Here is a 12,351-nt window from a genome sequence, read left to right on the forward strand (position 1 = left end):
CAATTCTGTTAAGCAAATCTTTGGAGCAGAAGACATGGCCACCTGTGCTGTTGGTAGTACATGAAACAAAGAAAAATAGCATTACTAGAATGGAGCACCACAAAAATCCCCATGCAAACAACTAAGTTAAATGCCAAGAATGTAGTGACTCTAAAACCAGCATCAGTACCTACAGGACTAGCCATATATCCAATGAACCAGCTTAACTGAAAAGTGAGTTTTTGATCAGGATTTGGCATCAAATCTGGTATTAGCTAGTGAAGCAATTAAAATGACACATAAGGAGAAATCCTCCAAAAAGTACTGTTGGGGTAAACAGATAAGGAGCTAGCTCCTCAAAATGTACATCTTGAGGATGTACATTTTAAAAATTATTAATTATTAATTAAATATCATTATTAAATATGAATTATTTATTTATAATTATTAAATAATTATATTTTTACATATTAAATATTATATATATAATTGTAAATTTTATGAATAAAATGATAAAATTTATTAATTTATATTGAGTATTATTTTATTAAATATTAAATATGAATTATTTAAAATGTTGCTAAGAAATAAACATAGTGACTCAGTCACTACAAATGGTTAGCTCAGGTATTCCATTACTTGGCACACTAGTTGCCTGGATGCAGTTTTTCTCCACACTGACAAACGCTAAAAATACACAACTTCATATATTAATGCAGTCATTTTAAATGTATGCAAAATCCAAAGTTTCTTTTAAACTCAAGAGTTTTATCTACATACTCTAGGATTCCTTTTTCTCTCAGTGACATTACTTTACGCACAAATTCTGGTGGACAAGCATGATGCGACCTGATGGGTTCCCTTTTGGTAACTTGTCTAACTTGGCACACTGGGCTGCTTTAATAAGGGCAGGGGGAAGGAATTATCCCCTTCTGTTTGACACTCACTGGTGGGAAGACAGATTCACTACCTCCACTCCTGCAGTACAGGAGAGACACCGTGACAAAATGAAACAAATCCAATGAGAGGTCATTAAAATCAGTGGGGATTGAAAAGCAATCTCTCCACAGAAGGGGTGCAGGAAAGAGAGCCAGACGCTTCTCAGAGGTGCTCAGTGAAAGGACAGGAGGTGATACCCACAAGCTCCAATAAGAGAAAATATAACTAGACATAAGAGAACTATTTTTTCAAGGAGAGTGGTTCAACATCAGTATAAAAGCAAGTCCAAGGGAGAGGTGTTGTGCTAAGTCAACCCAGGCAGTTAGAGCTTGACAAGTCACTGAAAAACTTGGTCAACTTTGCAGTTTGATCTGCTTTGACCAGGGATTTTACCTAGAACTCCAGGGTTCTTTCCAATGTGAACTATTAAATAAATATTAAATAAATTTAGTAAGGAAATCTTATTTTCAATTCAGGAATTCTTACTGAGGCTAAGTGACAGGTGCTAGATGTGCAATTACCTTTTAATTGTAAGAGGACCAAATTTTCATGTAAACTGTTAAGACCTTGAAGTTAAATGGAAAGCACTTGCAGAAATAATTGTGAGTGCAGTTTTAAAGACCCATACAGAAAAATATGGTTTAGTGTGTCTGAACACACGAAGAACTTGTGTTATTCTAACATAACATGCAGTATAAAATAAAACTAGCTTTTGAACATTTCTCAATGAAATGACAAGATTTAATTCAAATGAAATATACTAATATTACCTCTTAAGAAAGAGTTGCATATTAAAGAGGCACAATATAGAAAAGCTTAACATCAGCAGACCACAACATGATCTTTGAAACAAAATGCTCTGGAACTAAAGAAACTTCATTTATTTTGCAAAAATATGCAAGGGCTGTGTTGCACAGCTGCCTTCTGCCCACAGATCCCACTAAGAGCAATGTACACTGGTTATAAGAGAACAAAGCAGGATTACTTTGAGGAAGGACTTAAAATCTATTAATAATCTGACAGGTGAAACCTAAATTTGCATAGGGATGTACTGATTGCTACTAAGAGGAGATATGTGCCATTGACAAAACATACTCAATGTGCACTATTTAAACATAATGTTTAGATTTTAGGTTACTTTAATATCATTTTTCATTTACTGATTCTGTGTGGAGTTTAAAATCTACTCCTGTCCCACAATTACATTACAGTTACATTGACATGTTTATATAATTTTCATAAATAAAACGTATTATCCAGAGATGATATAACTTCATTCCAGCTCTGTCTCTGTAGAGCAATGCAATTGCAAGCAAAATTACAAGCAATGATGTAGTAAATGAAGATTATTCTATACTTCATTTATCTATATGATACTTCCCAAAGTATCATGTCCATATAGATTTTGCAAAAAAGTAACATTAAATATTCTGCAATAGCAAAGCAATAGGTAAAATGCTGCAACTAGCTGTAAACCATCTGAAACATTACTTTCAATGAAAAAAATTGATATACATAGCAATGACTGCAAGTGGCTATAGCTAGAAAACAGGACCATTTCTTTTGGTTTTCCCCCAAAAATCAATTCAATAGTTCATTTATCACTACTTAGAGCCCGTGAATAACATGTTCTGCTTCAGTACATAGGTACGCTGACTTGTGAGATTCAGTTATTTAGTTTCTGTATTTTTATTTTATTTTTAATCATAATCCTTCCAAGGCTGACACTAGTATTTTCTAACATCACGTCAAACACCACTACTGTAGGCCTGGAATTTGTTTGTCCTTGTTTTGCCTCATGCATTTGGCATTTAGATGTATGCAAAATTCTAATAGACTCCACGCCTACTATGGCTTTATTTTTCAAAAAAGCTATTTAACTGAAGTCCTGAAAGAGTCAAATGTTCTACAGATGTTAATGGCCTGAGGCCAGAAAATGCCTTCTACTTTAAAGTCAGATTCAATACACTGCTTTTACACAGTAAGGTTTTCATTTCTTGTGCCCCTCTCAAATTTCTTGCAATGCCATTTCCTTTTTCAAATTAAATGTAAAATTACTTACTCTGCTGTTAATCAAGATCTGTTAAATTGGTTATATCCAGTGTTTATAGCAATTACTTTGTAAGCTAAAAGCTCTGTATGGCATATTGTTGTTCCTCATGTATGCACTCAGAATTCAGAATTTCTTTTGCCTGTCACTCCACTTTAACTGTTCATCAGCTCTTAGAAGAATCCAATGCCACATCAGCATTTAAACTTCAATCATCAGTATTTTTGCAGTGAGTAATGGAGTTTACACACTGGCAGCCATAAATCACACCTTCAAATTTGATTTTGTATCGACATTTTTAACCCCCTAATTTAAGCCTGATCTGAAATGCATCTTTTGAGGAATAGTCCTGAAGGTTATTTTAACAGATTAGTGCATTTGGGTGGGCCAGGAGTTATGGGGGAGATAAGAGAATCAATTAAAATCAGGACCATGCACCAACAGTTGCAGAGTTTGAACTAATCCACACTCCTCAATCTAATACACTACAGTGAGACTCCAACAGCAACAGTATAACTTGTGCTATCCCATGAGTAGAGCAAAAGAAAGACAAGGCAAAGGAAGCCTTTGTGCTTGTTTGTAACAGAAACCACAGTCTCTGATCCTGCCAAGCCTGAGAGAGGAAGATAGAGATATGAAAAACAATAATAGAAAAAGCAATCACAGAAATTACAAATGTGAGACTACTACTCCTGTTCTTCTGGAGAAGAGTGCTGTGGGGCAAATGTTTATAATGATAACTTAGCTTTACAAAATGTTAAAATAACAAATTCATTTAAGGAACAAAAAGTACACTGTGCATTCCCCAAGAAGAACTAAATGAATCACATAACTCAGAGGAAAAGAAGGGGTGAGGGTTAAAGTAATTTTCTGACCTTCTCATTCTTGGTTGTTCTAAAAGACAAGGCAGATTATGGTTCAACTGTGACAGCTCAGGACGTGCATAAATTCAGCTATGCCAGCAGCAGCACTGGATAGGCTATCTGCATTCACCAAGGCCCTATATTAAGCCTTGCCTAGTCCCCAGGCTACCCCAACACCCTCTATGACGGCATCTTTGAATGCATTTTTGGTAGGTGGGGGGGGAAGTGTGTATGGAAAAGCGTCTTGCTGTCTTTTTGAACGGTAGCTGAATTTGTGTTTCCTCTATTTTTTTGTCCTAAGAAATTCCTGCCTTCTCTCCAGCATGCTGTAATCACTAGAAGTGAACCTGCTCAATATTTTTACTACAAGTAGGCGAATTTAATAAATTTACAGTAGGATTCTCCAAACTGTTTATGGTGGTTATCAGCACCAGAGGCAATGGCACCACAGCTATGATTGCAGAAAGCTCCTACTGGGAAACATGTTGCTGTCTTTGAAGATTCATGGTCTAGAAAAATCACTCACAATTGTCACCTCTTAAGAAAAGGCATTTCTTAAAGGAAATTGCTAAACTTGGTCACCTTCTACTATCAAATTTACTCTATTTGACCTATCAAACCTCCAGACATGCAGTCAGCTCAATAAAGATTCTGTTTAAAATCCTTAACACTGACAAAAAACATCTTCTGGCTAAAAGCAGAAGACAACATAGAAGACATTAGAAAAGATAACAGAAAAACATATGCTCTGCACAGAAGTGGAACAAGAAGAAATTGTATTTGTAGCACAGATCTCCATGTACAGAAAAGACAGCAGCAACCCACTTATTGCTCCTTGAGTGCCTGAAGGGACGGTCAATGATAGGGGTAGGTAATACAGACACATCACTGTCCAAGCCCAACAGTCTTTAATCGGTAAATAAAGCCTTTCCTTTCTATCTGGAAGAAAAGAGAAACTCCTCTATAATCATGGCTCTATTCACACCAACCTCAGCTAAGCTGTACTTTCAAATATATTCAGGTTCTGGGCTGGGGAAAGACACTAGATGGGAAAAACAGGTGGGATATACATCATAAACTACTTTACTATGAATTAGACAATACTGTCACAAAAGGCTTCTGCAGCTTTCAGTGAACTTATTAGTCCGACTGCAAAGAATTGCCACCATCAGAGAGAGCTTTAGTAAAAAGGTAATTTTAAAACATTGGTTTGTTGGAGGTTGTATTTTTGGAGATTGCTAAACAATCTCTACTTTCACCAAAACTAAAATAAAGTATTTGGGAGAATACAAAGAGATGCTATAAAGATATAAGAAGATATATATACATATGTTATATCTAAACCTTGTTTCTATACGTACACTCTGCAGAAAAAGCAGCTTAGTTTCTTGGATATTGTACAACTGATCATCCACAGATCTTCCAAGGGGAGGGGAACCACAAAATTTTAAAATGGTTGTCTTTAAATTTCAAGTACAGTAATCACTTCATGTAGTGATTTTGGAGAAGCTTGTAAAGAGGAGTAATTCAGATGAGTAGTATTAATCCTTTTCTTGTAAGAGAGTCATGCATGCAGGGGCTCAGTTTCTGTTTTCATTTATTTAGCTGCAGGAACATGCTATAACTTAAAAACTGTTGGTTCAGACTACAGTATAGTAACATACTACCTTTACACCTAAGCCACCAAACAACATGGGTCTGTGAATATCAGAATTCATTTCTATTTTAGACAAAGTCCCTAATTTAAACAAACCATGTTCATTGCGTAGGATTAAAAAAATGGTGAGAAAAAACCCAACAGCTTCCCCACCCTCCGGCTACATACTCTTTTTATAAGTGCTTCATCAGAAAGTTTATTACCTGAGTGCTGATAGATCTGGTTCCATCTGTTGCTTCTACAGTCAAGTTGTAATTTGATTTCTGTTCTGCATCAAGAGGTCTTGCAACAATGATAGTTCCTGTGCCCTTGTCCACATCAAATCGACTGTCATAGTTACCACCTTGTTCAGGAAATTGTGAGAGGGAGAAGTTAATAAAATGCATTATTGTATCATCGTTTTTATGTATGATCATGTTCTGTCTTCCAATGCTTAATGAAGGTGGAAATATACATACATATATTTATACATACATTTAGTTTAAATACTTTAGGTTTTTTTCCTGGTAACATGATATGCTGCTAATAGATATTTAAGACTGAGTAGTTTTGGACAAAGCTGACTTGCCCAGCTCATGGAAAGTCAGCAGGGACATTCTTATTAGCAAGATTCTCTACTTATAAAAAAAAAAAAAACAACAAAACCACGGAATTTAATGATTCCATACAGCAGGAAATTGAGAATTACTGCATCAAATGCAATAGTTTCTTTTGGGTAGATTATCAGCTAATAAGTGAAAAACATACTTTTTATCAAAACACATTAAAATTCCATTTGACATACAGTCAAATTTTTGTCATTTGGAGCAGAATACATATTATTATATTCATATGTGATTATAGATAAGGCTGAAAAAGCTGCAGTACCTCCAAAGGATTATCATCTTAATGTTGAGCATCTAAGGAATTTACTATCTCAGTCTTACTGAGATAGAATAGTGCTAAATGTTTAAATGTCCAATGTTTAAATATGGTCAAGTTCCTTTTCTGAAGCAAATTATCTTAATTTCCCTTGTGAAACTTTCAAATTACTCTTTGAAATATAGTTAAATAACTGTGTAGATCAATAGCTACACTCAGTTGTTTAAACATTTAATTGATCATCATCTTGCCAATGGAGCAGACTGCCCTGAGAATGCAATGTCCATTAAGTCCAAATACTATTAGTGATGATGAATACTGCCATTTAACTACAATTGCTTTAGACCTCTCAATAAACTGCCTAAAATGGAAGAATCAATTCTTATTTTGGTCAAGCCAGTGCTAGATATGGCAAACCAATTTTTCCTAATTATGGGCATGTGTTTTTCTAATTATATTTTACAAGGCTAGCAGATAGCATTCAGATATCATCTGAGTGCTTTTTTTTTCTTTAACAAGATTATACATGCTAAGCTTTGCAAATCACTAAATGCGTTTTATGAAAAACCAAGCTTAGAAGTGAGAGGGTGAAGTTCCAAAGGTTGCAAATTTGAACTTAGTCCAAGAAAAAAAAACAGTAAATACTGAAATGAGTCCCCATTCACATGTAAAAAGGATTTCACCTTTAGAAGGTTCCACTGCATGACAAACATATCAGTTTAAGAAAGATGGGCTGGATTCTGCTTCACTGGATTTGAGATATTTGGTAATGACCAACATCACATAATTTTTCTAGTTCAATTGAAAGCCAACTCCTCTTACTGGCCCAGCAGCAGTTTCTGAATCACTCAAATGGATAGAAACTGGACATCAAGAAAGGCAGCAGCTTTTTTCTTAACAGATGAATTTTTTTAATGGCCTTTGAGTAGTATGTCAGTTTTAGAAGGTGAATCTAGTTTTTCCTTTTATATCTGTCAGGCAAAACCATTTTCTCAGATGTCTCAATGAAGTTCTCTACATTTTAAGGGAAGAGCAAAGTGAATGAGCATGAATTGGTTCAGTCAGTTTTCCTGACACAAGGACAAGCTCTCTAACCAATATTTTTCCCTTCCTTACCAAGAAAATCACCAGGGCCTTGCTTATATTTGTAGTAGCAGTGATATCTGGTAATCCGCTGAAGCAGAACTCAACCCAAACTTCTGCATCTAGTACACTGGAAGTGTAACAGCAACAATTTTGGCCAAAGCCAAAACTGGATGCTCAGAATTGATGCTGTATAAATGTAATGATGACAAAACAAAACAAAAACGAACCTGTCACAAATGCAACCGTGAGCACTTTGATTTCCGAAGGGTTAATAAAATAAATAGTTTATAAATGTACGCTTTCATTTCAGATCTCATAATCTGGTAATAAATTATGTGATCTCAGCAGATACCTTCTGCTGTACAGTTCTGGTCACAAGCCATCTGTAAGATGTAAAATACTTCACTAGCAAGCTTGTCTCCTGGCTCAGCCAAAAAGAAAGAAAGCATGGAAAGCAAGCACAGAACACAAAGGAAAGCTGTCAATCAAATTCATTCATGCTATTAGAAACAGTAAAAGAGGGTGGTAAAGTGACCACCTGTAAGAGCAGCCCATAACTTCACAGTATGATCATATATCAAATTTTCCAAAACACTTTTACTAAGAAAACCGTCAAAATAAAATGGTTTATTTAACAATGCTTGGACAAGTTATGCTCTTTCCCCATGGAGTTTTCTGTATAAGTCTTTCTAAAAAGAGCAGGAAAAGATCATTCATTTTCTGCATTAGGCATACAATAAAAATATGTAAATGTCCAACTGTGTTGCATACTTAGAAGGAGCAGATCAAAATAATACTATCAATTAGAATTCTATTCAGATGTACACACTGTTCACAGTGCATAACAATTGAGGCATGCTAAGAACAATAGGAAAGTACATCCTCAATTTAATTAACAAATTTTGCTAATAAAAGGCTCCAGAAAAAAAATCACTGCTGTACTGTGTTCAGATTCCAAGAAACCTCTGAGGCCTATTCTATCTACTCTCTGTCATCTCCATGAACTGCTCACCTTTCTCTGACAATGTCACTTTCTTAACCTTCCCTTTAATGGACTCATTTCAGTCCACAGATATTTGTTTGCTATGGATTCCCTAATTTGAATTGGAGTACACAATACCTTCTCATTTTTCCTGCTCACTTATTTTTATACTTTCTGCTTTTCTACTCCCACATCCCTGAGTGTGTTTGGGAGAACAATGAAAGAGCAGCCTCAGTTCCAAAATATATCGAATGCAGAACTTTGCTCCTATGAGAATGCGAGAAAGCATCCTCAACTTTTTAGTCCCTCTAGAGAGTTGTACAGATCTAGGTTTGTCTAAACACCAACACTTTTTATCAATTATAATCTATTTGGACAGGAACTTATTTTTTCAAGAATACATTTAAAAGAACCATTTAAAAATTATATTGTAATTCTGTAAGTATTTAATGCATTGGCAATGATTATCACTATCATCACAGATTGTTCATGCACGAAGCATGATTTTAGGGAAGAATTGTATCTGTTTGCATGTGCTTGAAAATTTTTTGAAATTTGGCATTTGTACATTCCTGCTACTTGTGTTAGTTTTATAAACTTTATTTTTAACTGCTGCTGTTCTCAGTACACCTCAGGAAATACATACCAGCAAAACAGATGTTTAAAATACTTAAATTTTTGAGAAATAAATTAAAATAATAAATAAATTAAGTTAAAATATGCTCTTCCCAGCAGCTTAACATCATAATAATGGCTAAAGTTTTCAGTAGTAACCAAGATGAAAAAGATCCTTCTCTTGTGAATGTAGTAGAAAAATCACAAATCTATCAAAAATCTGGCAGACTGAGAGAAAGAGTTCACTTAAGACTAGAAGCAGTTCATTACAAGGCACCTCTCTTGAAACAAAGCTATGCCATTCTCCTTGATTGATACACACTTAGCACACAACAGAACTTGGTTTTACTATCAGCTATGCAGTGAACACTCTGTGTATTACTGGTGCTCATAAGTCTAGTGACTAAGTCTGAACTTGAAAAAAGTACTATTAATTTTGTTACCATGACATCAACATGTAGTCATATTACTGGTTAGAAATCCCCTTTCAACGGTAGAGGTTAAGATATGATTTAGTAGAAAGAATATGTACAAGAAGAAGATTGCTGGGGTTAGGAACATTGCAAGCTTTCCTTTTAGTACTGAATCAAAGGACAGCAAACTGAGAAGCAGCCCAGAGGAGAAGAAATCCATGTGAACAGTAAAATTTCTTTTTGAGCGTACTACCCCGCTTTGCAGAAAACTAGCCTCTTACTTCCTTTCCTATCATACAGTCTATGAGATTGACTTCATTAGTTTTCATTGAAGTGACTCAATATTCAGAAATCAATTTTAAAACTGTAACACAGCAGATATTTTGCAACTTAATTTTAATCTTTGATACAGAGTGGCATTGATAAAAATGAAATAATTTTGACTTATAAAATCTGCATTTGCATTTAAAGAGTGTCAAAGCCTTGCATTATTTATTTGAAGAGTGATTAAAATCAAGCTGCAATGAGCCCTCCAGTATCTCAGACTCCATGCATTTGTTTCTAATAATAAAGGCCCTTAAGGCATCCTTACCCGTTATGTCAAACCAAAGTGGTGTTCCAAGAGGTTCAACAGCTATTACACCAATCATGTGAGCAACTGGGTCACTTTCCATCACAGTAAAAGAAAAAAATGATTCCTCAAAATAAATAGGCTCTGTGGGTGGGACAGGCTTTGGAATCCATTCTATGTGAAGCCGCGTAGTCGAAGATTTTTGTGGGCGACCATTATCTACAGCTTTAATCTGCAAAACAGACACATCTTTTAGGCTACAGGATCACATAAATCATTATGTCACATAAATAGAAAGCAGTAATAAGCTCAAAGCATGTTTGCTCGTGTGAGATATTTCCAAAAAGGTTAAGTGTCTCTCAAAGTGCCACTTGCCCTTCATTATCTGGGCAGCAAATGGAGAAAAAGTATGCAGCACCTGATAGCAGCACAAACTGTTACCATAAATTCACTTTTATTTTGCTTTCTTCCTGAAGGTGAGTCAAACTGACTGCTTATGTTCCCTCATCACATAAATTATCTGCCAAGTTCTGGGATAGAACGGCAGTTCTTAATACACAATACAAATCTCAAATAATCCCTCAATAAAAACCAAACAAACACACAAAACAATACTTCTGGATTTGTAGAAGCTTTCTTCCTTCAGATACTGCAGTCACTCACCTGCCAGCTGCAGAATAAGAAATGAACAGATAAAAGAACACATTACATATTCATGATATACAGGATTTTCACTCACTGAAAGGATATCGTAGTCCCTTGCTGCAGAAAACTTCTTTGATGAAACCACTCCAGTTTTTGGTTCAATAAAGAATTTGCCATGTTCATCACCATCTTCAATGCTGTAGGAGATCTCTGCATTGGGGCCTTCATCTTTATCTGCAGCAATAACTCGATAGATTGGCTCTCTCCTGGCAGTTCTCTCTCGCTCAGGCTTACCACGCTCCGGAAGCCGAATTTTGTAGAATTTTTGCAAGAATTGAGGCTTGTTGTCATTCTCATCTAAGACCTTCACAATCACCCGTGCAATTGTTGATTTTGCAGGAGTACCGTTGTCTGTTACTGTTACCTGTTTTTATTAACAAGGGTAAAGTTAGACGTCAAACTTGGTCCTTCCAACAACAATGCTCCTCCCTAAATGAGGCTTTCCTACAGCTGCCTAAACAACTGTACAGTTATCCCCTAACTTCAGTTAAAGCACTTGCCTAAAACTATTTAGTGAGTATTTACAAAACGTACTCAAAAGTATATTCAGCTATTATCCTAATATTTTGACACATTTAATGCAACATGAAATGCAAATATTCATGCTCATCTCTAACAGATGGTGATTTCCACATATTTGAATATCTGTTCCCTTTAGGACTTGTAATGGAACACCACCACATACCTTTCAATTCACAAAAAAAAACCCAACCACACCCAATGAGAGAATCAAAGCATATCCCAAATGAGGATATTACAAGGTGAATAGGATAATATGTCAATTAACATAAAATTAGCATTGCCCTGAACCAAGCAAACAACAAAGGCAAATTTGAGAAACATCTATTTGATTTGAATGCAACATCAGTTTTGAAGGCATTACAGACAACCAAGAGTATACTAAGATATGAGAGAATAACAGGAAGCTAACCTAAAATAACTGCATAAGAAAGTGTGAGTTGGAACTCAAAAAACACAAACTGGAAATAAAACTATGGGGCATATTAGTTACTATTATGTAAGCAGAAGTTCAATCAAAGATCAAATTTAATACTAAAAAGGAATAAAACCACCAACTCATCTGGTCAACATCTCAATGCTCAATTAATTAACTTAGCACTTGGGTCTGTCCACCATTCTGTGCATTTCTGGGTCTCTTTCCAACCTATTATCAGAATTGTAAACATAAAACTAACACATAGGAAAACTGCTACTTTAGGCTAGGCTGTCAGTATTGCTCTGTAGTTAAGAGCTCTTCTGTCACATACTTCACAGACTTTTAGTTAAAACTTTAGCAACCAGTTGGGATTCAAAATTAACAAAGAACAGAGAATTATAAATTACACCAGCAGGCAACAAACAATGTTCCAAACTAAAGAGCAATGAGCTTAAACTGCTATTTTATACAGAATGATGAAAGCAGGAGGATTTAGGTACCGTTACGTGACATTGTAATCCTAAAAATAAACTTTCTGAGTTCTGTACATGTTAGCTTAAGGTTATAAAGTTAAGCTTAAATTAGCATGACTGTAAGCAGACAACTGCCCATAACATTACACTGTGAGTGTGACTTCTGGCATAAGTTTTGGCCCAGAACAAGTAGCACACACACATGTTGTTTAGCTGCAGC

General features: G+C 35.4%; 1 protein-coding gene across 1 annotated transcript in view; it reads right to left on the minus strand.

Moving 5' to 3' along the window:
* The window catches only part of FAT1 (FAT atypical cadherin 1), a 103,685-nt gene that overhangs the window by 37,073 nt on the left and 54,261 nt on the right, over positions 1-12,351 (minus strand). The window contains exons 5-7 of the mRNA XM_066548364.1: positions 10,756-11,085; positions 10,038-10,248; positions 5,692-5,831 (exon numbers count right to left, since the gene is read on the minus strand). Of these exons, the coding sequence (XP_066404461.1) occupies positions 5,692-5,831; positions 10,038-10,248; positions 10,756-11,085 (681 nt within the window). The remainder of the gene's footprint in view (positions 1-5,691; positions 5,832-10,037; positions 10,249-10,755; positions 11,086-12,351) is intronic.

The sequence above is a fragment of the Molothrus aeneus genome, chromosome 4 (assembly GCF_037042795.1).
Source record: "Molothrus aeneus isolate 106 chromosome 4, BPBGC_Maene_1.0, whole genome shotgun sequence".
Lineage (NCBI taxonomy): Eukaryota > Metazoa > Chordata > Aves > Passeriformes > Icteridae > Molothrus > Molothrus aeneus.